The following is a 26421-nucleotide window of genomic DNA, read 5'->3' on the forward strand; positions in this document are numbered from 1 at the left end:
ACTACAATTATTATTATTTTTTCCATATTTCACTTCCTCATTCCAGAATGACTTGACCAGATGTTGATCGGTGCGCATCTTCTGCCATCTCGTACATGTAAATCAAGTAGTTGTCTAAAGCATATTTAATGGATTTGCCAAGGGCGATATGATCATGACTTAGCTTATTAATATGCGACACTAAGTAACACAAACACCAGTATTATACAGCACCTGGTAAGTAGGGGCCCTATTCCTTATTTTGCATTGAAACTTGAAGTTATACCGTTGCCATAACCTTAAAGGGAATTTATCATATTTTTTTCATTTACTTTTTAAAGCCAAATAATAAAAATATAAGATTTTTTTTCTAATCGCATTTTATTTTCTTATAAAAAATTTTTATCCTATTTTTTATAGGCTGCAAGAGACTGTAGCTGACTCAATGAGGTCAATGGGAGTTTTGTAGATATCCATACTGGGAGAGGGAGTAAATAGGCTTTGACATCATCAAAAGTTTTAGGCCTGCGTCGGTAATCTGTTCGGGGGAGTCCGCACCCCCCCCCAGAATGCACTACCGAATTCATTGGCAAGTGGTGTGCAGTGAGTCATGCGAACAGGAAAGTAGATCGTGTAGCACTTTTCTGTCTGCATGTTCGAATGTACATGGACCCCATTTCAGTCTATGGGGTCCATGTGCTTTCACTACACACCGCTTGCCAATGCGTTCGGTAGTCCGTTCAGGGAGGTCCCCAGGTGGACTCCCCCGAATGGATTACCATCGCAGATGTGAACGAGGCCTTAGGCAGATGCTGGGGGAGGTAGCGCAAAAAAAGAATGCTTTCAAAAATAGAATTGTTAATAGTTAATTTTTGTCAGTTACCAAAATGAAGTGAATGAACAAAAGAGAAATCTAAATCACATCAATATTCGGTGTCACTAGTCTTTGCCTACAAAACAACATCAATCCTTCTAGGTACACTTGCATACAGTTTCTCAAGGAACTCTGCAGGGAAGTTGTTGTAAACATCTTGGAGAACTAAGAATAAACGTGAATTTAGTATTGCTCAAATCCTTACGCCTGGTTCACATCTGGGTTCGGGCCATTCTGTTCCCCTGTCCACTTGAAATATGCGGAGAGAAAAGTCCTGCAAGTAGCACTTTTCTCTCCGCATTTTTTGTGTGGAAACCACATGGACCCCATTATAGTGGTTTCCTAAGGTAACCACTTTTTTATGCAAATTAGTTTTTTTTTCGGTGGTCCCCAAGCATCCCCTGGAACGGAAATCCAAACGCAGATGTGAACCTAGCCTTACTTTGTTGCATTCTTTCCATGCATGCCTAAAACGTTTGCACAACACTGTACGTTTAACCTAAAACTTGGTTTAATTAAAAAAAAAGGCCATTTTCTAGCGACGTATTTCCTTTAATTCTTTCATATACAACCAAAGTGACCTAAAGTCATATATATTACAAGCTCTTATACATTGGGCATCTGTCTGCATGTACTGAGGTCTAAGGAGACTTGGAGGCATTCAACATCTTAAGAACAATCAGCAATAAATGTTACAACTTAAGCATGTATTGAGGACTTATTTGGCCTGATGATGACATCACATTTTTACAATTGTGTTGTAAATGAAACTTACTGAAACATAAAGGGTGTTCCCAATTATTCATACATAGAATGGCTGGAAATACCTGTTAGTAGGTGTGAATAAGAATAAAAGTATGTGTCATCATAGGAACAGATGCAGAATAATGAAAACACCGACTGAATGATTACTGACTTATGACCTGCAAGTGGAACTCTGTCCACGAAATGTTACCATTAAGTCTCCAGCTCTCATTGGTGGTGTCATCCTTAGCCCGCAGTGGACTTACAATGTATTGCACTTGAGGTTGTCTAAGACATTGCAATTGGTTGAACTAGTGGACACATAAGCTAGCCATAGACATCAGATAAATATAGGACAACCTGCTGATGTTAGCCAAAAATCTAATGTACTGTACAGGAAAGATCGGGATCGGTGATGTTGGATTTCAGTATGACCAATCCCTTGTTCTCCAAAGCCCATGCAAGACCCAAGCATTGCAAGACACATTTACAAGTGGGCCTACAACCATAACATAAATCTTGTGCTCCTGAATACAAACTCAATGGTAACTCCACACAATTTACAATGCCCTCTTTGTAAACCAGTCCACAAGCATATCCCTGTTTTACAGATGTGTTGTAGAGATCCATAATATAGCACTCATATATATCCATTGGGCTCAGAATTCATCACCTTGTACCTCCTTATGTAGTGCCTGTCACGTTTTGCTAGCTGAGGCCCAGTTCACGTCTGTGTTCGGGAAGTCCGCTTGAAGCCCAAATGGAAACCTATAAACATAAAAAAGCGGTTACTGAAGGAAACCCAAGGACCCCATAGACTATAATGGGGTCGGTTTGGTTTCTGCATGAAACATGCGGAGAGAAAAGTACTTCTTGCGTATAGGTTTCCGTTCAGGGGATCCCCAAATAAACACCCCAAATGGAAACCCGAAAGAAGATGTGAACCAGGCCTCACTCGTATCAGTGTTTCCTTTCTGGCCTGCTTCTCTGTCCACTGGTCACACACATGTGCCATCTCTCAGCCGGGCAAAGGTATAGCATACACATGATACCAAAGCCAATGTGATTCACAAGGGACCCTCTTCCATTGTTCTGGAGAAATACATTCAATTTGGTGCCTCCTGTCTATATAGGTGTTTGTTGCATCTACTGCCCATCCTGCCTGTCTCGCTTAAGACCAAACACTCTCCAGCCATTGTAATGGAGACTACTCCCGGGGGAAGAAAGTTGGGGATTCCCTCTGGCAGTGTACTCACTTCACCATACCAGCAAACTTACTAATCTGCACCCAGGCCCCCCAATTTGCCAAGTGCTGTGGGGGCTGGAAGTCTATTCCTTCCAACTTTCAGGTGACGCTACTGGGTCATATGACCAACCCCACTCTACTCAATGTACAAGCAGCAGGAGCAGAGTGGGGTCTATCATAAGACCCCGTGTCAGAGCAACATCCAAGGTGGCACATAGAGAAGACGTCCAACCCCCAACAGTCCTCTGAGAATGTAAGAATTAGTGCGACAGGGTTGTATATTAGTACGTATACACTGATGAAAGTGAGCAAGAAGACTGGTGGCGCACACCTCAAGGAACAAACATGGACGTGGAACAGGAAGAAGCTTTATTCGATGAGATAACGCGTTCCGGTGTTTTGAACGACAGAGAGCGCACCCCTTTGTTAGATCGCTAGGATTGTATATTACTAGGTGGTTGAGAAGTGATTATGGTGACGGTGGTGGGAGACTCCTTTCAATGACTATGGTAATGTACAGGATGCAGGGATAAGGGATTTGGGAAAGGAACATTATAACATGAATAGGACATGGGTTTCATACAGGGGCCTTTACTGCACACACAGAAGCCAGAAACTGGTTTTCAATACAAAAGCAACCTGACTGCTATAGATCCCAAAACAGAACAACATGATTTACATAAATGAGATTCTTCACATGTAAATTCTGTTTTGTCTAGTTCTATTTAGTCTTGGTAACCCACAGCCAAGACTATCCTGTGTTTGTCCATTTTAGTCGAAACCAGGATCTCTGTAGTGTCTGTACAGGGGGAGACACAAGTATTATGTCCCTGACCTTAGAATGTGGCCCCCGATTGGGGAGTTTAGTTATTAATATTGACAGTGGGAACGATCATACCCACCCCGTACCCAACAACCCCATTGTATGGAGGGATCTGTGACAACAACCTATATTTAGACGGTCTGATACAATAGGCCGCCAAAATATCAGTCAACTAACCCCTCATTCATATGAATGAATATTAATGCAGAAATATTAATGCAATTTCATGTAAAAATGGAGTAACAGGTGATATAAACTTTGACTAGTCATTCTAAAGATGCACCAGATTTATCATTCAGCATTAGTCACTGTGATAAATCTGGTGCATTTTAAGACTGAATAGTCTTAGGATAAGTTCACATCTGTGCCTGAGTCTCATTGTCATAGACTCCGTCGCAGAAACCACTGAAAATTCTGCTTGAAATCACTAGGGTCAAGTGGTCTCCTTGTGTAACCCCTGGCGGACCCAAGCGACGGAGTCCATGGTGAAGGTGTGAACTTAGCGCTAGTTTGCAATATTTAACTTTCAGTAAATGTCACCACTGTATCAGATTGTCCCACCTAAACCTGCTCAATCCACCTATTACCTAATATATATGGACAGTTTTAGGCAGTTTTGCTCACATCTCATACATAGAAATTCCCTATTCCATAAAAACTGGCCATATACATTAGATGTACACACCTAGTCATATACACTAGAGAAGTGTCCGTGAATTACAAAGAAGTGGGAGGGCAGGGCTTAGCCTGTTGGACTTTTTTCCATTGTTTTTGTCTCTTTTAGACATTTTTGGCAACATTTTCGAAATGCTTTCAAATAACCTTGCGACATAGGACTTAGGTCCGGCCCCTAGATATTACCCTACTGCCCCTGGGGGGTATGAAATATTTCCCCTTTTCTGAGGCACACCCTCATAATCATGTAGGTTTTGTCAAGTATTTTTGTAGGCAGCGTTCACATGCATGTAAATATTTGACATATTCTGCTGCAATTTTTACAAGTGTTTTTTTTTTTTTTAATTAGGAATATTGGGGGGAATTTATTAAGACTGGCTTTCTGTATGTCATTCTTAAAAGGGTTGTCCCATTAAAGACACTTCTCCTGTGGATAGCGGATGTGTCACAACTCTGGCAGTCTGATCACTAGATTCACTTGTGGTGTGGATTGAAAGCCCCCCCCCCCCATGTGATTGAAACACCAGAGCAGTCACATCGCACCCCATTCTCTGATATGGAGTTGCTGGCACCCGGGTCACATAAGAACACTGGCACTTCATTGAGATGGAGGAGGCATTGGGGACTTTTGGTCCCCGATGGGTGACCCAGCGGTCAGACCCCCGGTGAAATGACACTTATCCTCTTAACCTGTGAATGGGGTATAAACATGGGTGGGTGGGAGTGAGCGATCAATAGGTTTTATGTGATTGCCATAGCAAATCTAACACTGTACACCTACTACGTTATGCAAACCCATAGGAATACATTACATATAATACCGCAATGTATTTTCCCAGGGACACACTTGACCTTACCAAGCAGTTTTTTAGCATCTATACCCATGTAAATGACTGACCAAAACTATGCTGGATAAGACAAAAGAAAACATTTGCATGATAAACGGTTAGCCAGGGAATCAGGTTTTGTAGGGGAAACTAAGAAGCTCACCGGGGGAGTCTAAACCAATCCCTTCACAAATAAGGACAAGGGAAGGAACCCTAGTCTAGTGCATTGTGCAGCCAGGTTATGCCAAGGGTCTTTACACTACAGAGGAGCAGTATAAGTAACCCACCAGACTAAAAACAAAGGGAACGTTAGCATTGGGAGGATTTATCTGGCTGGGACTGTGAAGTTGAGTTTCTGGTGAGTAGGCTGTGTTAGTTTATGTGTTACCAGTATTAGGGCCCCTTCACACGGCGTAAGCGCGCCGCTCATTTAGACATGTATACACGTGTCCCAGTGCGGCGCTTCAAAACAGAGCCCATATATCGGCCTATACGTGCGCTTCCCATTGAAATCAATGGGCTCTGTTTTGAAGCGCCGCACTTGGACACTTGTATACGTGTCTAAATGAGCAGCGCGCTTACGCTGTGTGAAGGGGCCCTCATACCAGTATTGCTTGCGGGTTTTTTTGTTATTGTTGTTTTTCTCCTAAACAGACAACTATAGGACAGTTGTGGTTTACAATGTCAGGGAGGCGAACAATAGGGTGAATCCCAGTAAAATCAGCTATGATGATATCCAATTGAATGTCCATGATGTGCAGTCTGATTGGGAATGTTTGGGCTGTAGTTTTTGTGAAATTAGGCACAAAGATATTTCTCAACTTGCTTAATTGTTAATCTTGGAATGTTGATGTGTTTTCTTATACCGCCAATGTAAGAAGTGCAGTTAATAGAGGTCAGAGGGTTTATGACTAGAGATGAGCGAGTACTGTTCGGATCAGCCGATCCGAACAGCACGCTCGCATAGAAATGAATGGACGTAGCCAGCACGTGTGGGGTTAAGTGGCCGGCCGCTGTCAAAGCGATAGTACCAGGTGCATCCATTCATTTCTATGGAGCGTGCTGTTTGGATCGGCTGATCCGAACAGTACTCGCTCATCTCTATTTATGACATTACTGAGAATTGTTTTCTCTATGCAGATGTAAAGATGGTCGCCCAAAAGCTAAATTAGGTGTTGCCATAGGTATTTTCCATGACATCTGAGAATGGCAGAATATGTATGGAGCCATTGGGGAGATCACTTGGTCCAAAGTAATGGGGGAACCAGTGACGGTACATGAGCAACGCTGGCTGCTAGTTGATAGGTAGACCTATCACCCAATCTTATTTACCCAATCTTGCTGTGTGTAAATAAAGAGTGGCTGCGAGCCACAAACATTTGGCTAATGATGGTTGATGTGTGATTGAGGTCCGGTTCACATCTGTGTTCCGGCCACTCCGTTCCCCTCTCCACATGCAGAATCTCCTGCAAGCAGCACTTTTCTCTCCACATTTTTCAGGGGAAACCACACGGACCCCATTATAGTTTATAGGGTCCGCGGGTTTCCTTAGGTAACCGCTTTTTTATGCGGATTAGTTTTCCATTCAGGGAGTCCCCAAACGGAAACCCATGCGCAGATGTGAACCTGGCCTATGCCACTTACGTCTATGGAGCAATGATAACGCCCTTATTGCTCCAAAGAGATTATTTGCATGTTGACAAAAAAAGTGATATCTTGGCAGTGGAGGGACTGAGTGACCCAAAACTATCCATCTGTGGTCTGGATTTATATGCTGGGCCCTGGGTTACCCCTTTTCCATTACATTGTCATGAGGGCATGATTTCTGGGTCTTGACTGTATTACATAGCTGGGACTAGGGCATGACGTCTGGATACTCTGACTCTGGTAGCTTATCCCCTTAGATGCTGTGATTAATAGTGATCATGGCATCTGGGTGGTTAGGAAAGGAGCGGCAGATTCAGCTGCGGAGTCCGCGGCAAGATAGGGCAGCTCGTTTTTTTTTTTTCCACAAGCCGGAAAAAAACGCTAGCAGAAAAAAGTGAACGTCTCCCATTGAAGTCAATAGGAGGCGTTTTATGGAGTTGGATTCTGAGGTGGATTCCGCGTCAAAATCCGGTCCAAAAAACTCTGTGTGAAGGGTAAAAAAACAGGTTGGTCAGGGTGACCCCACTGAATCTCCAGGGCTGGGTATATAAACTGGGTTCCTTTAAGCTGGCTGCCCTGTACGCTCCTCTGGTTAGTTTGGCGTAATGGGCGGGGCTGTGACTACTTTGGCACTGTTGCACGTATATGGGTATTTTCCATTATTCTATGCATGGAGGGCAGTTGTGAGTGCACTTTATTCGGACATGCCGCCAGGTTACAGCAGGGGGCAGTCACTATGAGTCCGGACTCTTTCAGTTTCACATTACACTGTCCTCCTCTGCTATCCCGGCAGCAGCAGCAGCAGCAGCGTAGACTCTGCCAGACGAACTTCCAAGGCCCGCCAGTAGGGGGAGCTGAGGTAAAGGCGGCACTTGGCGTACCCTCCTCGGGTCGTTGTGTACTACCCTGTCCGAAGATCACGTGACGGTCGCAAAACGTCGTCCAGTGCGACAGCGTGACACGCAAACGGTGCGACAGGCGCGGTGTACGGGCGGCGATAGTGAGCGGGGGGTCTGAGAGGGCTGCGGGCTGGGGCAGGGTGAGGGCGGAGGAGGCGGTGCTGCCATTCCCTGCTGGTTTCCTGTATCCCCGCTTCCTCTCGGTTTCCCAGCGCTCTCTTCATGTGAGGAGGGGGGGAACAGGGCGACTTCTTTCCCTCCCCCTGTGCGCTCGGAGCCTCCCTCCATTCCCCCAGGTGCTCGGACAAGAGCAGCCGGAACCGCAATGGCGTCCAACACGGACAGGGAGATCATCCTGACCGACTACCAGGTGAGGGGGCCCGGGGCTGGGGCGGGATCCGGACAGGGACCTGTTGTGGACTGTGCTGGGGCTCCGGGAGGGACCGTAGCCCCTGTGCTGCAGCAAGGGAAAAGTTTCTTACTGGGCAGCCAGCAAGTTGTGTGCAAGTTGTGAGAGCTGAGCCTGTGTGCACATCAATGAATGACAGGCACAGGCCTGCGGCTCCTCGGCTGCTCCTAAGGGAAGGAGTCTTGCAGCCAGTCTTGGACTCCTTATAGACTGTATATCAGTGCTCCTTATAGGACAAAGTGTCCCATAATGGATTGTAGAGACTCGATCATCTGCTGAGAGCCCACGATCGGTGCAATCAATGCAGCAACCATTGTTATCAGGGGTCACGTCTACAAACACAATGCGATCACAGTGATTTATTGTAATCCATTGATCACAGCTGATCGATACTGATCATATCATCTGGCTCCTTAGTCACAGTGATACTGCATGTATATAACGTATATAATACTCCTACTTTTTGCAAATGACATTGTATCTGGTTATCGGATGTCAATCAATATTTGTTTGGTTACCATCCGGCCCATCATCATAAGACGACCCCATTTTATTTGGTGACTTGATCTGATTTACTTCTACGTCCCTTTGCTGCAGATAGCCGCTGGCTGTCAAGTCTGGTCTCATAGCTATAATACCATTACATGCCAGGGTCTGTATTACAGCTGCAGTGTATTACGTGATGTATTACAAGGTGCATTGTCTATTCTGACTGTGGATATCGAGCATTTCATATAAAATTGGCTGAATTTGTTTATTTCCATATGATTTATGGAGCATTGATCATTGTAAAGCAATGATAAGATTTTATATTATGGGATAAACAGCTCATTGCTTACAAGGTTCTAATCTTCATTATGTCTATTGATTCCGGTTCTGGATACGTCTAGTTATTGATTGGTTTTTGGTAGATTATAGGCGCCCTGCATAGTCCGTGACTCTATAATCCCTGTCCTAGAGAAATTAGATTATAATAAACTTTTATATAGGGAAATGTAGTGCTCAGCATCTCGGTCAGGATGCTGCCTATACATTAAGTTGTGAGTCGTCCTATTAACTCTTTTATGCTGCAGCATTGCCCTTTGTTTACAGGGGATGATGGTATAGGTGCGTGTGAATTAGATGTATAATATAGATCGTATATCTCTAAGTATACAGAAAGCAGCTCATGCTCTCTTCAGGTTCATAGGAGTGTTGACTTCCTTGTTCTTCAAGGAATCGGTGTAAATGTCGTTAAGCAGGTGGTTTGTGTTTTTTTTTCTTCCTTTTTATCTCATGTCACAAGGAATAAATCCGCTTTTGTTTTGATTTGTGTTCCTGGTGACGTCCCCATATTGCTCAGTCACTTGCACAGGTTTTGTATGTTGTGCTTCCCATATATCACCCCCTGCTTTCGCTGTTTTGTAGGTGATTCTTTGTGTGACTCTTGCTTTTGGAAAATGATAATCTGCTCTGAATGGGAAGCCGGTCACCGGACCAAATTCAATTAAAGGATGAGAGTAAAGCGGGCTGTGCTGCCTGGCACCTGTATGTTATGGAAGGGGCAAACCATCTTGTGTGATCACTTCTAGTTATGCAGTATACGTGGGAATATACTTGTATACATTGTATATGGGTCTGATATTTTAGATGACATTCACCTACTGGACCTCCTATGCATTATGGGGCTTTGATGCAGTGCCCAGAATCCTCCTAAGCTTTTATATTAAGCCTTCATGACTGCTTAGTGATCTTATAAGCGCCGAAGGAATAAGGACTTTGATGTGCCTGAAATCTGCCTTTTCTGCATTCAATGTATATAAATGGGGGGCAACGCAGTGGTTAGCCCTGCAGTCCTGGGTTCGAATCCTGGACAAAACAATCTGCAAGGAGTTTGTATGTTCTTCCCGTGTTTGCATAGATTTCCTCCCATACTCCAAAGACATACTGATAGGGGGAAAATGTACATTGTGTGCCCTATATGGGGTTCACAATCTACATTAAAAAAAATATATATATGTATATAAATGGGATTTAGCCCCTTCACATGCCCTGGAAAAAATAGTGGTTTTTCATCTGTGCCACTTAAAAATAACCACAGGATAAAGTAGCATGCTGCTTAGATTATGTCCATTTAATTTTAGTAAAAAAAAAAAAAAAAATTCTGCATGAATTATATAAGGATTTCTGCAGATTTCACCTAAAATGGGTTAAATTTGCAGCAGATTATTTGTTCTGAGATTGTTGAAATCTCATCCGTTTTGCTGCTACTGTTGGAAATCCTTCAGTGTTATGTTCTGTCCGGACAGATCCTTGTTCGGGGGAAAAATCCAATATATATGTTCTTGTGGAATGGGATCATTCCTCATGTGGATCTGGGGCACGTCTGGTGCAGAAATCCAAGTGTCAAGTCCATGCCAATCCTGCAGTAAATAAGTGTTAGATTTCCCGTCTGTAAATCTGACCTGTGTAGATAATAGGCTATGTTTTAACATTTTGTCTTAGGTTGTCATAAGGATGGCCTGTCCTTTTGTATAGGGCAGCAATATGTGACTGGTGGGGTTCTACTACCCGGGACCCCCCGCCTATCAGCAGGTTGTCAAGGCTGCAGCATTCAGGTGAGAGCAGTACCATGTGACATCATTGGGACCAGAAGGGTCCACTGATGTCATGTTCATCAGTCAGATGGTACAGCAGCAGCCAAGTCCCTTTCATGTGAATGAGGATGGGACAATATGTACAGGGCTATACAGCTACATCACCAGCTGATCCACAGCAATAACCTAAGGATAGGTTATCAATATGGGATCAGTATGGAAGTCTAAACAATCGTTCTCACAGTTATCTTCACATTGACCATCTGCGTGTCCATCTTTGGTTGTAGAATTTTTCTAGATCAATGATATGGAGAGTTGTAGTTTTCATAACAGGCTGACTCCACCATAAATACTCATTGTAAGTAGCTGGAAACAAAGGATCGCCCGTATTGTGTGACATTTGCTGCCCCCTATATGATTCCGGTAACGGGTGGATTTAGGATTTTATCTCCTGGTCTATATGGTCAGTGTAAGGTCTTGTGAAGGTGAGGCGCTTTACCTGTTTGATGTGTTGTCAATCTGATTGATTTAATACACCCTAAGAATCTTTCCCAAGTATCCGCTGCTCTCTTGAATGCCTTTGTATGAGGAAAATGTTTGTTCTCGTACCGTGTTAGCCAGTGGGTAGGAAATATACAAAAAAAAAAAAAAAAAAAAAACTTGCTAGTCTTCAGTAGTTGATACCTTTTTTAATGGACCATTAACAAGGTATCAAGTACTGAAGACAAACAAGTTTTTTTTGTATATTTCCTTTGTATGGTAATACGGTTGTAAATGGTGCTAAGGAACAGTCCTACCATTGATAACGGTCTGTGGTGACCCAATTGATCACGATCTTTATAGACAGTCTTGTGGAAGGTCCCTTACTTACGGTAAAGCCATAAGTGCGCCTGTAGTGTAGACTTGTACATTTTGTTTTTTTGTATTCCCGGATATTTACATTCTTAGTAGACAGCTCTTCCTGTTTATTGTGGTCATACTTTATGATTTCCTTGGCATTTGCTTGTCTGTCTTGCTTAGTGGTATAGATGACTGTAATGCTATTTTTTTTGTTGCATTTCATATGTCTTCCATTTCATTTGTTGTCTGTCTTCTTTTTTCTTAAAGAGGTTCATCAGAAATAGATGACATGTAGCTACATTGTACCTGATCGACAGGTGTCTGACTTATGTTGCTCCAGATGAAAATCCGGGGGTTTCTTAAACCAGTCTTAGGCGACAGCCCGACTTTGTGTTCTTTTGTTGCAGATTTTGCTACAATTTATTGAGCCAAAGTCAGGAGTGAATTTAACAGAAGGGAAATGTCATAAGAGGAAAAAAAAAAACACAGTAAGGGCGGATTTACACCTGCGCCCGGTCTCCGCTTTGCGGGTTTCCGTCTTCTGCCTGAAACTGGACAGGTGACGGAAACCGGCAGTCAGTTTTCATTTGAAAACCTGTTCATTTGAATGGGTTTGTGAAGTGTCTGCCCCTGAGTGTCTTCTGCCTCTCCGCGGCGTAACCGTTTTTTTGGGGGTTTTTTGACCGGACACAGTCGGACATGCAGGACTTTGTGTCCAGTTAAAAAAAAAAACAAACAAAAAAAAACAAAACAGTTTCATCACGAAGACCAGAAGACACTCATGGACGGACACAGACTGCCAGGTTTCCGTCTCCTGTCCAGTTTCTTGGGCAGAAGACGGAAACCCATAAAGTGGAGACCCGGGCCCAGGTGTGAACCCACCCTAAAATCTGCAACAAATAACTCTGTGACTCTGCAATATGGGGCCTTGGCCTTAACTTGCTCCCCGCCAGGCCCAGGAATCGCAGAACCACTAAAAAGGCTCTGACCTCAAAGTAGGACTGGGCAATTAATCGAAAAATAACCAAAATTAAATTGAAAGTCATGTCTACGCATGGTTGGATTATGTATCATTTTCCATTATTGCTTTAAAAAAATGTTGGAAAAATCTTTTAGGCTAAGACCCCACGGGCTGTATCTGCAGCACTAAAGCACTGCCAGAAGAACCGCTGCGTGAATGCATTGTGGTTCTTCCTGCAGCGCTTTTAAGAGAAAGTTCAGAGTTTTCCTCCGCGGACTTTCTCTTAACATTATATCTATGGGAAAGCCGCCGGCGTTTCCGTAGATATAATTGACATGCTGTGATTTGCAAAGCTGCAACGGCTTTGCAAATTGCAGAATGTCCTCGCTGCGATCTTTTCTGCAACTTTGCCTGCACTGTACAATGCTACGATTTTTCCCGCAGCGTCTCCACTGCGGCCAATTTGCGGCGTTTCCGGTCCTCGGGGCCCCGGCCTTAAAGGGGTCCCCCACAAAATATATGGTGCATTTTAAGCAAAACAGATAATGCCATTTTTAGTAAGGGGGCATTCACACTACCGCCACAGTCCGCCCCGGGGTTTCCATCCTAAACCCTAGGGAAACTGGACAGGGGACAGCTTGCTGAGCAGGACTTTGTGTCCGTGCAAAAAACAAAACTGTTTCCAGACAGAGAGGCCGCATACGGACTCCGGTGGTCAACTTTTTCTCTTTGCTGGTTTCAGTATAAAGGGGTCTGGAACAGGCAGGGGAAGGATTAGAGTTTGGGGATTTGGCCTACTGACTCCTCAGCCGAGCCAGGCACCCAGACTATGGGGACAATGAAACATAAATTAAAAGGCTTCTTCCTAGGATGAATGTGATTGCTAGGACCCCCCCTGTGTTTTGTTGCGATGACCATGCACCCTGCTGATCCTTGTTTACGGATCTGACAGAAACCACTGAATACATTGCCGGGCAGTTTCCTTCTGCTTAATGGACCTCGCATGGAGCAGCAAAGTGCATGGACGACTGCTACTACTGCTGCTCTCCCTCAGTAACATACCGTAGCACTTACCCAGCTGATAGTAATGCAGATTTATTTTTCTGCACACCAGTCTCGCAAGCAAGTAGCCAGTGACTACTCCTAGTGATACCCGATGGCAGCTGCTATGGGGTGCACAGGGAGGTATGGATGATTTGAAATAACAGTTACGCTAGGTTCACACCTGCGTTCAGGGTCTCCGTTCTATGGTTTCCGTCTTCTGCATGCTAGAAGACGGAAACCATAGACCGGGTCCGGCGGTGAGCGTTTTAGGCTCTCCGCCGCGAAACCGGATTTTTTTATCCGGACACAGAGTACTGCATGTCCGACTCTGTGTCCGGATTATAAAACCTGGTTTCGCCGCGGAGAGCCTAAAACGCTCACCGCTGCTCACGGCCAGACAGCTTTCTCACCCATTCAAATGAATGGGTGAGAGAGAATCCTGCAGGTTTCCGTCTCCTGCTCTGTTTTAGGCAGGAAATGGAAACCTGAAGTACGGAGTGCCGGCGCAGATGTGAACGAGCCCTTACTCATTTTTCAATGAGACTCAAATTTTTTCAATGTGTAGCTTGGATGTTGCTATTACAAAAATCAAAGAAAAACAAAAAGAAATTAAAGCATTGATTACAACTGAACATCGAGGGCTGGCTTCAACTGCTTGACGCACCCTGTCGATGTTTTACGGGGTCCGTACCGTTCGGTCACCTCCTTGTACAGTTCCAGGTCTCAAACAACCTGTTCTTTGAAAGTGATTCACCCACTTCATTATCGTGTCAAACTTCGGAACACGACCACGAAATGATTCCGGACGCGTGTCTGTGTTTGAATGACAGAACGGCCCGTTTCAATAAAGTTGTTTACATGAACACACAATGTTCTATCGATCACGTCTCCATTACTACTGAAATGGCGGCTCCTGATGAGCAGATACCCCCACTCCTTATCCTCCAAGGTTATCCCTACCTTACGTGGCGCCCCGTTTGAATCATCCATACCTCCCTGTCTAACCCTGAAGTTATAGGAACCAAACAAGAAACGGTTTTCTGGCTTGAGTTATACAGGAGTCCTACCCCAGTACGGACGTGCGACTAATTTATTAAGAGTCCGTAGCCCTTTGATATTTTAGGCACGCCTTGTGCTAGTGGGGGCGTTTATTAAGACTGGCGTAAAAGGTAGAAAAGTGATGACAACATTCGGTTTGGTTCTTGTGTACGTGAACGCTATACTGTACCAAAGACGTAGACAAACGTGGCAGGAAAAAATGCTGCAAAATGAGAATGCTTTCGAAAATAGACTTTTATTTTTAGCATCGAAACTTATTGTGACCTTTGCCCTTTTGCCTTCCATCAGTTTTTCTCGGTACTTGCAGACAGTTTGTGAAGGACCTGGGCAGGGAGGTTGTTCCTGCCATCTTGGAGAACTAAGCCCAGATCTTCTGTGGATGTAGGCTTGCTCCAATCCGTCTGTCTCTTCATGTAATCCCAGACAGACTGGACGGTGATGAGATCAGGGCTCTGTGGGGGCTATATCATCACTTCCAGGACTCCTCCTCCAAATGGCGATTTAGAGTTCCCCTTTGTTCTCTTCATTGACTTAGATAACCTATATCATTCTTACACTGCAGCGTTTTTTTCACCCTTGCTGCACTGTGCAAAAGTTTTAGGTATGTTAATTTCATTTAGTGCTTTCCTATTCTCTTCATTGTATGTATTGTGTACCATTCCTGTGTTCTTTATCTTCTCTTATCTGTGCTATTCTTTTCCTCTGTCCTGAAGATAGTACAACAGCTGCCTGCACCACATATGTCACCTCTCATCTCTTATTCCTCCTAGCAGGCTGACAATCTATAGACGTAACTAGTCGTCTCACAAGACGGTGCAGACCCAAGTACTACATGTGTTTAGTAAGACAAAGCCAGGAGTGAAACCTACAGAGAAGCTAAAATGAAGATGTCCCCACCCCCCTCCCTTCGGGTTTTGTACCTCTCCTGGGTTTGGCCTATAAATTAAAAATAGGTTAAACTATGCAAGTGTGGCTGTAGCCTTACACGTGTAAAAGTGTATGCGCAGATTTTTTTTGTCTACTAGATGAAATTTGCGTTGAAAATCTTCACAAGGAACAATTTTCAACGTGTCCATTTCTGCATGGAATCAGTTCTGGTTACATTGACATCCACATTGGATTGTGCATCCGAGTCTCCTGCAAGTCTGAGGGTTTTTATGTCTGCTAGTTGCAGCTGGACGCCCGATGGATCCCTTTTTATTTAAGGGACTCTGTATGTTACGGTCATCGACTAGAACAATAGATAAGCCGACGCTATTGTCAACCTCATAGAAGTAAGAAGACGACCTCGTTGACTTACCGTAAATGCTACTGTGTTATGCTGTGGATTTTTGGCATGAAATTCTGCATGCAATCCACAACAAGTGCAGATATAGCCTTAGGGTATGTTCACACACAAGAATTCTGCTCAGTATTTTGCATCTTTATGCCAAAAAAACACAGGAATGAACTCGACAAAGCAAAAGGATAATGGAATGATTTGTACTTCGTGTGTGGTTTGGACCCACTTCTGTTTTTTTGTGGATACTGCCGTGTGAATGAGACAAAAATTCGGTTTACTACAGCGCCATGGCTTTAAAAAAAATTCCGTATAGATAAAAATGCAGCTAGGCAGCTGTGGTTTTACAGATAAATGCATGCAGGGCTTGTCCCAGAATAACAACTTATGGCTAGGCCCCACGTTGCGGAAACGCCACTTTTTTTGTTGTGGTTTTTTGAACCAAAGCCAGGGGTGGATTGAGCAGACAGTAGAAGTCAGTGGTGTAAATAGGAATGGCGGGGCCCCGTGGCAAACTTTTCAGGCCCCAGAGTATAATAATCGGAGACCGAGGGGGGGATACCAACATAAAAACCACTGTTACCTACCTACTCCCGGCTCTGCAGCACTCCTGGCAGATGGTGGCTATCTTCAATGGCGTCTGGACGTTACATGACCCGGGACACAGGCCCCGGTCATGTGACGTCAGGGATGTCACTGAAATAGGCCTGAAGCCTGCCCGGAGAGGTAAGTAACAGTGTTTTTTTTATGTGCTCTTACCTCTCCTGGGCCTCCGATCATTATGCTCAGGGGTCTAAAAAGACCCCCCCTGGGTATACTAATAGTGTTTGTGGGGCCTGCGGCGTCACTTACCAATCCCGGCCCCTGCCAGGATCGGTAAGTAAATAGGGCCCGTTACCATCTGGAGTAACTCCAGATGGTAACAGCCTATTAAGAAAAGAAAAATCGCAGCGGTAGTGGCCGTCACCGGGCCCCTAATGTCCCGGGCCCTGTGGCAGCCGCTACCCCGGTAGTTACGCCACTGCTAGAAGTATTATTACATATATATATATATATATATATATATATATATATATATATATATATATATGTAATATCTCATTCCTCTTGTAGCCATTCTTGTCTTTTACTCAAAAAAAAAAAACTGTAACAAAAAAAGCTGCTTTTCTGCAACGTGGGGCCTTATCCTAAGGTTGTATTGGCGAAATTTGTCACCATCCGTATAGTATATGTTGTATCCTGTGCCAATGGAGGATATGCCTTGTCATGTATGTGTCATCTCATAGCTGGCATAGACTTCTGTCGTCATTTCTGACAACAGGTCTACAACTACAGGTATATACAGGCTTGTCCTCTATAGGCTTCATATACAAATTTACAAATAGCCAATATACAAAATAAAAAGCAACCAAAAACTGAAGCATGAAGGTGTGAGGGCAGCCTCAGCGTAATCCTCTGCAGCGAGCAAGCTTTCCCCCAACTTTAAGGACAGGGTAATGTCTGCTGAGTTGCTTTCTGCATGTCCTCAGGGTCTCGCCCTCTCTCCTGTATACATTCTGCAGTGTCCATGAAGAACCTCTTCCTCTTTTTTTCAGACATTGTACATTGTGGGTCTGCTGGGGTAGTCGGCCTGTAAAGTAATATCCTTAAAGGGAAGAACTACAAAGAATTTGGCGGGATTATAGTTTCAAATCACTTGTTACATCGGATCACTTCATCCACCAATTTTAAGGCATGACGAAATCTCAGAAAATTCCTGGTCTGTTAGTCATGGCAGCGAGTGGCTGTTCTGTACAGATGACTCGGAGAAAGAGGAAAGTATGAGGATGAGCTAATCCGAGCGTCTTGGCAGATGCGGCTCCTGCTCCGATCTGCAGCGGTTGTAAATTCTCCCAGACTTATCGACAGGATCTACAAGCGCTCGGGGCCTCCGGAGGATTCTTCTACATAGTCACTTGCCTGCAGGCACAATGTCATGTTACAATGGTTGGCGTCCGTGTTCTTCAGCAGGACTTAAGGACTGCCGTTTAGCTTTCTATATGTATGGATGTTTTACGTGTCTCGTGAATGTTGCATTTCTGACAGTATATTGATTCTGTGTTACGTACAACCCATGTTCTTTACATCATGAAAACTTTCCTATATACTTTCCATATTATTTCCTAATTTTCACAGTCTCTGCTTGGAGTCAGTGAATGGGGACCTTTGGACACTACCTAGGGGCACACCATTATGTTACCCGAACAGGACATGCTTTTATCTGCTGGAAGGTTTGTATAAGGCAAATCCATCGCCTAGTACAGTAGTCACAAAGTGGGTGAGATTTTAACAAAAAGCCGCACGTAAACTCACATGGTGCAGGTTTTCCTTACGCAGCATTTCCTTTTTTTTTTTTTTTTTGCCTTGAATGTTACCCAGTGCACAGAGAGATATCTACAGCAAAATCTGTATGGACTGACCCCAAGGGCCACTTTAGACAGTGGTGCAGTGGTGTTTGGACTGCAAAAGAAGTAGTTTGTGTAATCTACATTTAGTGGCCCGACGGTGTCTTGGCTGAACTGAACTCATAAGCTGGACTGGTTTTGGGTATTTCGAATACCGTAGTATTCTATCGAATACCTACTCAATCATCTCTACTGGCTTTGTCATCCTGGAAGTGACATTGGTCCGACCCATAGAACCGCCATAATGTAGGAAGCACTCTGTTATCTAAAATAGTGCAATAGGCATCGGCGTTGAGTTTATCATGCACTGGGACCAAGGCGTGACGTACATCACGACCACACATATCTTCATTTGCATGGGCGCCCAAATACTTATTGATAGACAGTGTATTTGATAGAGACGAGAGCTGAGATCTGCAACCTACAGGGTTTATAGTCATCACAGGTTTCCAGGTCACAGGTAGCCATCGGATAAACGAAAGGAAATCTGTGCTTGCCCAAAGGTCAAAGAAAGTCGCCCTTTTTCAAGTGCATCAGATGAAGTATGGGACCTTTGCACTGAAATGCATAGCGTTTGTTGAATGTAATAACACCCAACATTGTGTCTAGCTTTGCTGACTCTTAGACCAGTCTTCCAGGTAGAGAATCTTGCAGCTGCCTCCTCTATGTGAACTGATCTACACTCTTCGGAGACCATTCCTTCTGTTTCACATATAGTTTGTATACCTCACATCCTTTTTTTCCCTATTACAGGATTACGCCGCTCGGTGCTGTTTTTCTGTTCCTTTAAGTTACAGTTTTATAGCACTTGAGGCCAGATTTCTGAGTGAAAAGCAGAGTAAATCAGGCCAGGACTCCTAGGAGAGAAAGTGAGAGTCCTGATGGCCCCGCCCACACAGTGATTGACAGCCTTTGTGTACACTCCGATACAGGGAGAGCTGTCAATCACTGTGTGTGGGCGGGGTCATCAGGACACTCCGATACAGGGAGAGCTGTCAATCACTGTGTGTGGGCGGGGTCATCAGGACACTCCGATACAGGGAGAGCTGTCAATCACTGTGTGTGGGCGGGGCCACCAGGACACTCCGATACAGGGAGAGCTGTCAATCACTGTGTGTGGGCGGGATCACCAGGACTCTCACTGTCTCTCCTAGGAGTCCTGTCCGGATTTACTCCAACCCCCTATAAAGCGATATATCCCAGTGCTCAGCTCCTCTCCCTCCATCATATCCTGCTCTCAGATAGGAGCAGAAATCACCGGACAGTCCTGCTTTAGTAGAAATTTATCTTTTTAACCATTTATGCCAATCCTTTTGAAGGTTTACTAGTAAAGCCAAGGCAGTATTGTGTGATCCGCCTCCTGTCGGACGGTTCTGCTCTCTGTTCTGTGGGAGTCTTTGGCTGATATTTAATTTGGTCTCAGCAGAACAAATATTGGCTTACATTAGCAGCTCTGCATATGCAGAAGAAACCGATTCCATATGCAGACTGGCGTCTCTCCAGCGGGAACGATCACGCTATGAATGAAATACAAAATAAAGGAGATTTCTCAGCGTTTCTCCTCTCTGATCATAAACAGGGTAATCCTCAGAAAGGGCAGACAGTCTACAAGGAGCCTATTCATCGCCACCATTGTCATTTCTGGGCAGCGCACAGATCTGCTTCTGACAGGTTAGTTACTGACCGGTTTTAACCTCTGAATCAAAAACTGTACACCCTATATTCTGGCCCTAATGTTGCAGTATGCCTTAAAAGTGACCATAAAGGGTTAAAGCTGCGCTTGAGGGTATACAGTCACGACTCTACCGCTGTGGTGTCCGAGATTCGCCATCACCGAGTAGGTGAAAGTCGAATTTTAGGAGATGGGTGTCCTTTAAGGAGGGCTGGCTACAAGGTGGTCACGGGTATGGCGCGTAGACTGTGTAGGGCATCTTGTAAAGGACTGGTATTTGCTTATGCCCAAATAGGGTTGAATTTGGGATTCTTCTCTTGGCTAATATTCCCTTTATACCTGGAGAATATAAATGTAAAACTAGTAGTATGTATGAGCTCAAAAAATGGGACATAAAGAGGACCTTTCATTGATTTGGGCACAGGCAATTCAGCGCACTGTCGGCTTTCCCGATCTGTGCCCTGGGTAAAGAGCTATCGGTCCCGGTACCGTAGCGCTTTACAGTCAGAAGGGCGTTTCTGACAGTCAGCCAGGTATGTCCTTCTCCACAGCAGCGCCTATAGCACTGTACAGTGTGAGCGGGGAGGAACACCCCCTCCCCTCCTGATAATACTCCTCTATGGGCGAGCACTGTGAGCAGAGGGAGGGGGCGTTCCTCCCCGCTCACACTGTACAATGCGATAGGCGCTGCTGTGCAGAAGGACGTTCCTGACAGACTGTCAGGAACGCCCTTCTGACTGTGAAGAGCTACGGTACCGGGACCGATAGCTCTTCACCCGGGGCACAGATCGGGAAAGCCGACAGTGCGCTGAATTCAGCGCCCTGTCGGCTTTCCAGCAGTTTATAGAACTGCATGTGCCCCAAACCATGAATGGTCCTCTTTAACACAATCTGAATCTGGTTGTGGATGCCTTGTGTGTCCAGAGATTTGCCAGAGTCATAAAATCCACTTATCTTATTCTCCTGTTAGCAAATGGATTTAAGATAAGGAATTCAGTTTGATATCCTGAAGCCCTGGACAGATCCAGTTCGGTTTTTAGTGCAGGAATACAGAGTACAATACAATGCTACTGAATGGGGATTTAGAAAACCCTCATTCACATGTAGCAGGAACAAGTCCGCAGAGTTTTATGAATGGACTATATGGAGTTACATCTGTCTAATAAACTAGTGAGTACAATTCAGCCCATGCATTGTGGCCAATATAGGACCGAAATGAAGGTCTTTCTCATTAGGGACTGGCCTGGTCCATCATTCTCCACCCATCCGCAGCTTTGGGAATTATCTTTGGTATATACTAGTTCCGGTCTTTGGTAAGTTATAGGATGTAGATCACTCTACTCTTTTGAGGCCTATTCGCTTTGTTATTGATCACGTGACTGCTTTCTTTGCTGCAGCCCATTTAGCTGATGTTTTGTACCCATTACCATAGCTGTTTGGGGTAGTACTCTAATTTTACAGGGCTATTTTCATCTTGGGATATTTATGGTAAAGGTTCCATGTTGCGGAAAAAGCAGCATTTTTTTTTTTTTTTTTTTTTTTTTTAGACAGACAGTAGTGGATTGAAAAGGAATGGGAAATATAAAGGAAGCTCTTAGGCCTCGTTCACATCAGCATTCGTATTCCGTCCAGGGGAGTCCACATAAGGACCCCCTTCCCTCCCCGAACGGACTACCGAACGTAACTGCAATCGGTGTGCACGTGAAAACACACGGACCCCTTAGACTATAATGGGGTCCATGTGCTTGCTGCCAGATCTCCGCAGGGATCATGCCTAGAGGAAAATAGTTCACAATCTACTTTCCTGTATGCATGATTTGTGCAGGCAGCGTGTGGCAAGCACACGGACCCCATTATAGTCTATGAGGTCCATGTGCTTTCTCTGCACACTGCTTGCAGATGCGTTCAGTAGTCCGTTGGGGGGGGGGGGGGGGGCATGCAGACCTCCCGAACGCAGATGTGAACCAAGCATTAGAAATTTCCCTTCTGTTTAAATCCATCCCTGAATTTGACACAAAAAACTCTGCTTTCCACAATGTGGGGCCTTCATGTTACTATACCAAAACAACCCCTTTAAGGCTATCCACCTCATATCAGTTGCAGATGTTTAAAGGGACGATGGGACTCGCCTTGTGCCATTCACTTGCATAGCGCTATAATAATCTGTCACTAAACAGACCACTTGCATATAGTCGGATCGATGTACAAGATCGGTTGCAGCACTGAAGACCTACCAAACAGCTGATTGTTGGGGGTGCCAAGAGTCAGACCCCCACAGATCAGATAATGTTGGTCTATTATCATCTTGTGACCCCAGAAAACTGCTGTTAAAGCTGAGAGTCAGCCCATCGGTATCCGACCGTAGGTAGTCAATGATCACTATTGTGACCCCAGAAAACCCCTTTAATAACACGACACACCAATGTTTTTCCGTTCCTCTTGCTGAATGTTTTGTAGTTTTCTCCCGCGTCGTACTTGGTAGTACAAGTGGACGGTGTATACAGAAATCCATCTTCACCGTAACTCCTCGGTTTCAGTAAGTCGCCGTCTCTGGATTTGCTTACGCTGCATTTCAGATTTCTCCAGCACTCCTACAATGACATGAATCAGATGTTGGCCTGTTCTACAAACTTTTGGATACTTTTGTGCGCGTGTGGCGGACATAACCCTTTAAGGGCTGAAGTATTTCAATTCGCTGTGCACAGTCCTGGATTTGACTCATTTTGTGGCGCTCCTTCATCATCCTCCGCAGAAGAGGAGGATATTGGTCTGTGTAGGTAGGAGTTAATGGACTGCCAGGGAGGAAGCCTGAAATCTGCTGACTGGCCATGGATTTACTCGGTTACTGGCCTTGCAATTCCCATCTGGCTTTTAGGAATTGGACTAGTGAGATTGCAGCTATAATTGCTTCAAAGGAAGGAGACGGCCCCGTCAATATTTCGCTCTTAGCCGCTCGTGGTAAGTGAGCGTGTCCTGCGTCCTTCAGTGCACTCCTCAAGCCGTATACTCTAGGGTCCCGTCTGTGTCGCTTTGTTATTTCTAGGTAGGTTTTTTTTGTTGGTTTTTTTATTTCAAGGGCAGCTATAAGTGGAAAGAGTGGTTATAAAATGCCTAAAAATAATTGCCCAAAACCAGCAAATCCATAGACAGACTTGGTACAATCTTAATGCGGTAAATTGTAGCTGACAACATGGCGGACTGGTGGTTAGTAATGGCGTTTTAGGTTCAGATCTGATGTTTGATGAGGAGAACTGTGTTCTGCACATATAAGGGGTTGTGCAGGCATACAGCTATGGGGCGGTGAGAGATGTACCTGCACGCTAGGCCATCAGATTGCCAAGACAGTCCGCAGGTATTGGGCGCGAGTTTTATTCGCCTAGGGCCCATGACAGATCCTGTTTTAGTCAATGGGGGTCTATCAGAATCCATTGCTGTCTGTTACTAGATGGGCCATTTTTCTATTCTTTGGGCAGAACAGAAACTCCAATGCAGAGGTGAGTGAAGTGTAACCTGACTGCTCGGGGCGCTATTGCATCCCCCAAATTCATATGTAGAAGAATACACCTGTACAACTTCGAGTATGTTATATACTGCTGCAAAGCTTCCAGTGCAATGAATTCAGTGGATGCAGAGTTATCGGTGCCGTTACTTTCAGCACCGATACCCCTGCACCGTACAGCTCAGTAAGTGTGGAATACCTCACTGACGGTACACTTCCATAGTTTTGCACCATCGGGATGGGGGGGAGGGCTCGAGGTTCCTCACTGCCCAGCGATGACGCCAGCTCCTCGGACATTGCAGGGATATCTGTGCCAAAACTAACTGCCCTGATATCCGCTTACAACAGTATATAGCACAAACCATTAAGGGACATGACAGACAAGGTGCCCTATAAAAGGGGATTGGTCTGCTCTCCTGACATGCGTTTCAGAAAGCACTTGAATCCATCATAAAATAACAATTCTAATACATTTTTCTTAGAAGTCATTGTGATGTTCCTCTATTAGTCCTCCTGGCAAAGTATAAATAAACCGATCAATGTCCTTATCAGTAGGTTAGAAAGAGCTTAAGGACACCATGCCAGCATTGCTTAGCCAATACCAGAATGTGTAGGGAGCTTAGTCTATTCGTACGTGTCCGGGAGGAATAACAGAGATCGTGACACAGTTGTAAGAACAGATGCTACAGAATTGGTTTTTATGGGGGGAATTTAAGTATTTACTAGAACAGACTTGTCAGGAGAAGTGACGGCTCCTCTTATATCTAGGGAATCCTTTGCATTCATACACAATACTGCGCCTCTCCTATCTGCTAGTAGGGCCAATATTTGTACTATGGCTGCCTTAGGCCCCATACAAGGGGCTGCTGATGCCCTGTTGCCATTTTGTTCTATGACATCGGAGCTGAATCACCATTAAAATCAATGGGCGAGACGGGGGGCACCGGGGTGATATGTGAACGTGTTCTACTATAAAATAGACCTGCACGACCATGACCAGTTGACCATAGGCCGTCTATCTATCTATCTATCTATCTATCTATCTATCTATCTATCTATCTATCTATCTATCTATTTAGCGCACACACGCTGTTGTGTATGTAAACAGTTGCTCGTTTATTTGCATCCTTTACAATGTTCCATATACAGTGTGTATATGTAGTATTTGTATATGGCAATGCCATCTGTATGTTCCCATATGGTCTCGGAGGCGCTGTACTGTTCCCTGTTCACTCCTGCAGTGAATGCTTTAGGAATAATAAAGGACAGGACACCTTATCTTATCTTATCTTATGGTAGAGTTGGAAGGGACCTCAAGGGCCATCGGGTCCAACCCCCTGCGAGTGCAGGTTTTCCTAAATCATCCCAGCTATATGTTTATCCAGATTCCACTTGAAGATTTCCATTGATGGAGCGCCCACCACCTCCCGTGGCAGCCTATTCCACTCTCTCACTACCCTCACTGTCAGAAAGTTTTTCCTAATGTCTAATCTGTATCTCTTTCCCTTTAGTTTCATCCCATTGCTTCTTGTACTTCCTTGTGCTAATGAGAATAGGGGAGATCCCTCTGCACTGTGACTACCTTTCAGATATTTGTAGACTGCTATTAAATCTCCCCTCAGCCTTCTCTTCTGCAAACTAAACAATCCCAGTTCTTTTAGCCGCTCCTCATAGGACATGGTTTGCAGACCTTCCACCATTTTGGTTGCTCTTCTCTGGACTTGCTCCAATATATCGATGTCTTTTTTGAATTGAGGCGCCCAGAACTGTACACAGTATTCCAGGTGTGGTCTGACCAGGGAAGAGTACAGCGGAATAATGACCTCTCTTGATCTAGATTCAATGCTTGTCTTCATACATCCCAGAATTTGATTAGCCTTTTTTGCAGCAGCACCGCACTGTTGGCTCATGTTGAATTTTTGATCTACTATTATGCCCAAGTCCTTTTCCCCTCTGCTATCACTTAGTTCTATTCCTCCCATACTATATATGTTTTTTACATTTCTGTTACCCAGATGTAGAACTTTGCATTTGTCCCTGTTAAATACCATTTTGTTCGCCTCCGCCCATTGTTCCAGTGTGTCTAAGTCCTTTTGAATACACTCTCTCTCCTCTCTAGTGTTGGCTATTCCTCCTATCTTCGTATCATCTGCAAATTTTATGAGTTCCCCAATAATTCCATTAAAAAAAAGAGAAGGGGCACCGAGCCGACCAATGTGTAGTAATACGTTCAAGGACAAGGTTAGCTAGCAAAAATTAGGCCACTCACCTGACAGGGTTGTATAGGATACAACAACCCTGATAGCATGAAGACAATAAGTAGGAGCAGGTTTAGGTAGCAGCTGGTCACACGCCAGACGACGTCAGGAAATACCAATTAAAGACCATCCTCCACTGATATAGAGAAAGAAGACCGCGCTCACCCAGGGACCAACACAATCTTTATTAGCACAACGCGTTTCGAGCTGAAAAGCTCTTTATCAAGTGCACAGAATAAACCACTCCTGGTTGTAAGCAGGAACTTACAACCAGGAGTGGTTTATTCTGTGCACTTGATAAAGAGCTTTTCAGCTCGAAACGCGTTGTGCTAATAAAGATTGTGTTGGTCCCTGGGTGAGCGCGGTCTTCTTTCTCTATATCAGTGGAGGATGGCCAATAATTCCATCGTCCACCTCAGTGTTACGCATGTCATTTTTGTGCAGAACTCTGTTTTTTTTGTTTTCAGAGGTTTCCCCTTGTGTGATCGCTTCTATCTCATCCCCATGTGTCATATGTTTCTGACTGATAGGGCTGGTGGCCTTGGTGTTTTCTGTGACTTCCATTATCAGGTCGTGAGCGGGTTCTGGAATTTCTATTCTGAATAAAGGCAAAGATGTGAAATAATATATCTATTCCCTGACATTTGTTTTATCCGAAAGGGAGTC

The 26421-nt window shown here is 44.5% G+C and overlaps 1 protein-coding gene across 2 annotated transcripts in view; it reads left to right on the forward strand.

Annotated features, from left to right (window-relative positions):
* The first annotated feature begins 7857 nt into the window (after nt 1-7857).
* The window catches only part of PKN2 (protein kinase N2), a 73704-nt gene continuing 55140 nt past the window's right edge, over nt 7858-26421 (forward strand). Inside the window, exon 1 of one of the 2 annotated variants that reach the window (XM_075286543.1) lies at nt 7858-8084. In XM_075286543.1, coding sequence (XP_075142644.1) covers nt 8040-8084 — 45 coding nt within the window. In that variant the 5' untranslated portion in view covers nt 7858-8039. The remainder of the gene's footprint in view (nt 8085-26421) is intronic. The other variant, XM_075286544.1, reaches the window with a different exon arrangement.

This window comes from Leptodactylus fuscus, chromosome 9, assembly GCF_031893055.1.
Source record: "Leptodactylus fuscus isolate aLepFus1 chromosome 9, aLepFus1.hap2, whole genome shotgun sequence".
Taxonomy (NCBI): Eukaryota; Metazoa; Chordata; class Amphibia; order Anura; family Leptodactylidae; genus Leptodactylus; species Leptodactylus fuscus.